General features: G+C 52.3%; 1 protein-coding gene across 1 annotated transcript; it reads right to left on the bottom strand.

Annotated features, from left to right (window-relative positions):
* Positions 1–5: 5 nt before the first annotated feature.
* Positions 6–1,110, bottom strand: LOC109509433 (inter-alpha-trypsin inhibitor heavy chain H3-like; the record flags this gene model as incomplete). The annotated part of the gene is made up of 4 exons (XM_019859285.1): positions 6–149; positions 486–596; positions 675–837; positions 911–1,110. Coding segments are annotated over 4 exons (618 nt in total), but the record flags the coding sequence as incomplete, so codon positions are not given.
* Between the last annotated feature and the right edge of the window lie 34 nt (positions 1,111–1,144).

Below are 1,144 nucleotides of genomic sequence, written 5' to 3'. Positions count from 1 at the left end.
AAAAGAAGTTCACAGATGACCTGAATGTCCCCGAGGCTCGAGGTGCGTTTCACATCGTACATGATGACGAAATCTCCATCGATCAGTGTTCCATCACAGCCTGGACATTTTCTCTGCTGATCCAGACTGGGCGAGAAGGCAATGTGTGCCTAAAAGTAGGAGCAAACCTAGAGATCAACCAACTCGAAAATGACAAGCGGTGAGGAACGCGTCCCTCTGAGGCTCGTTCCCATTGAGAGTTTGCGATATTGATCGTCACCAAGGCCGCGCTACGCCGCGTGATTAAAAACAAACACGTGGACTTGGATAGTTTCAGATCGGAATCGGGCCTCTGTCAAAGGCGGATACAAATCTGATATGTAGCAGATAGCCGCCAAGCCAGCGCAATGTCACATAAACTACGTCGAGGAAAGCTTGACGTCTTACAAATACCGTGTATGGTGATGTAAAAAGAAAAATCCGATTTTGAGGGTCGCAAAACGTACCTTCTTCTCGGTGACAGTTTTTTCCACCAGGGGGAGCAGCTCATTGGAGAGGAACGTGGCATGGGTCTCGACGTAAGCGATGCCTTGAGGCTCGTAGATGTTTGCGACGATCTGATTCAAAGACGTAAAGCAATTGTCACGCTTGATTCGGCAGCGGTTGCGGGGATCGGTCAAGGAAGATGCGCTGACCTGAAACTCCTGGACAAGTTGTTTGGGTTTCACCCGGGTCAGGATCTCATACTGGCCCAATTTCCGCTGAAGCAGCTCCTCGTGGGTCAAAACGAAAGTCACGTTACTTTCGGCCGCGATGTTGACCGACACCGAAAATGTCTCCATCTTCCTGCCGGAAGCCCTGCGTCGGAGCACCACATCAGTCGCGGGCGACGTGATCCGGGAAAACCTTTCGTTTGCCCTCGCCGACTTACTTGACCAGCCCGGCCGTCTGTCCTGAGGAAACGGCCTTTTCATACTGTTTCTTGGCTGTCTCTTTCTCCTTCACCTCTCCCACGTACACTTGGCCATCGATTTCCCTGAGAAAGGTGAAGAAAGCGTCAGACCGAAGCGCCCCGGCTCGCAACGGACATGAAGTGCGTTCCTGGTCACGTAATAGGAAAGCAAGGCTTGGGGGGGGGTTTGGCGCCGTGTGCCGAACCATGACC

The sequence above is a fragment of the Hippocampus comes genome, unplaced genomic scaffold (assembly GCF_001891065.2).
Source record: "Hippocampus comes isolate QL1 unplaced genomic scaffold, H_comes_QL1_v1.1 C16898350, whole genome shotgun sequence".
Lineage (NCBI taxonomy): Eukaryota > Metazoa > Chordata > Actinopteri > Syngnathiformes > Syngnathidae > Hippocampus > Hippocampus comes.
This window is presented reverse-complemented; position numbering and strand designations above follow the sequence as displayed.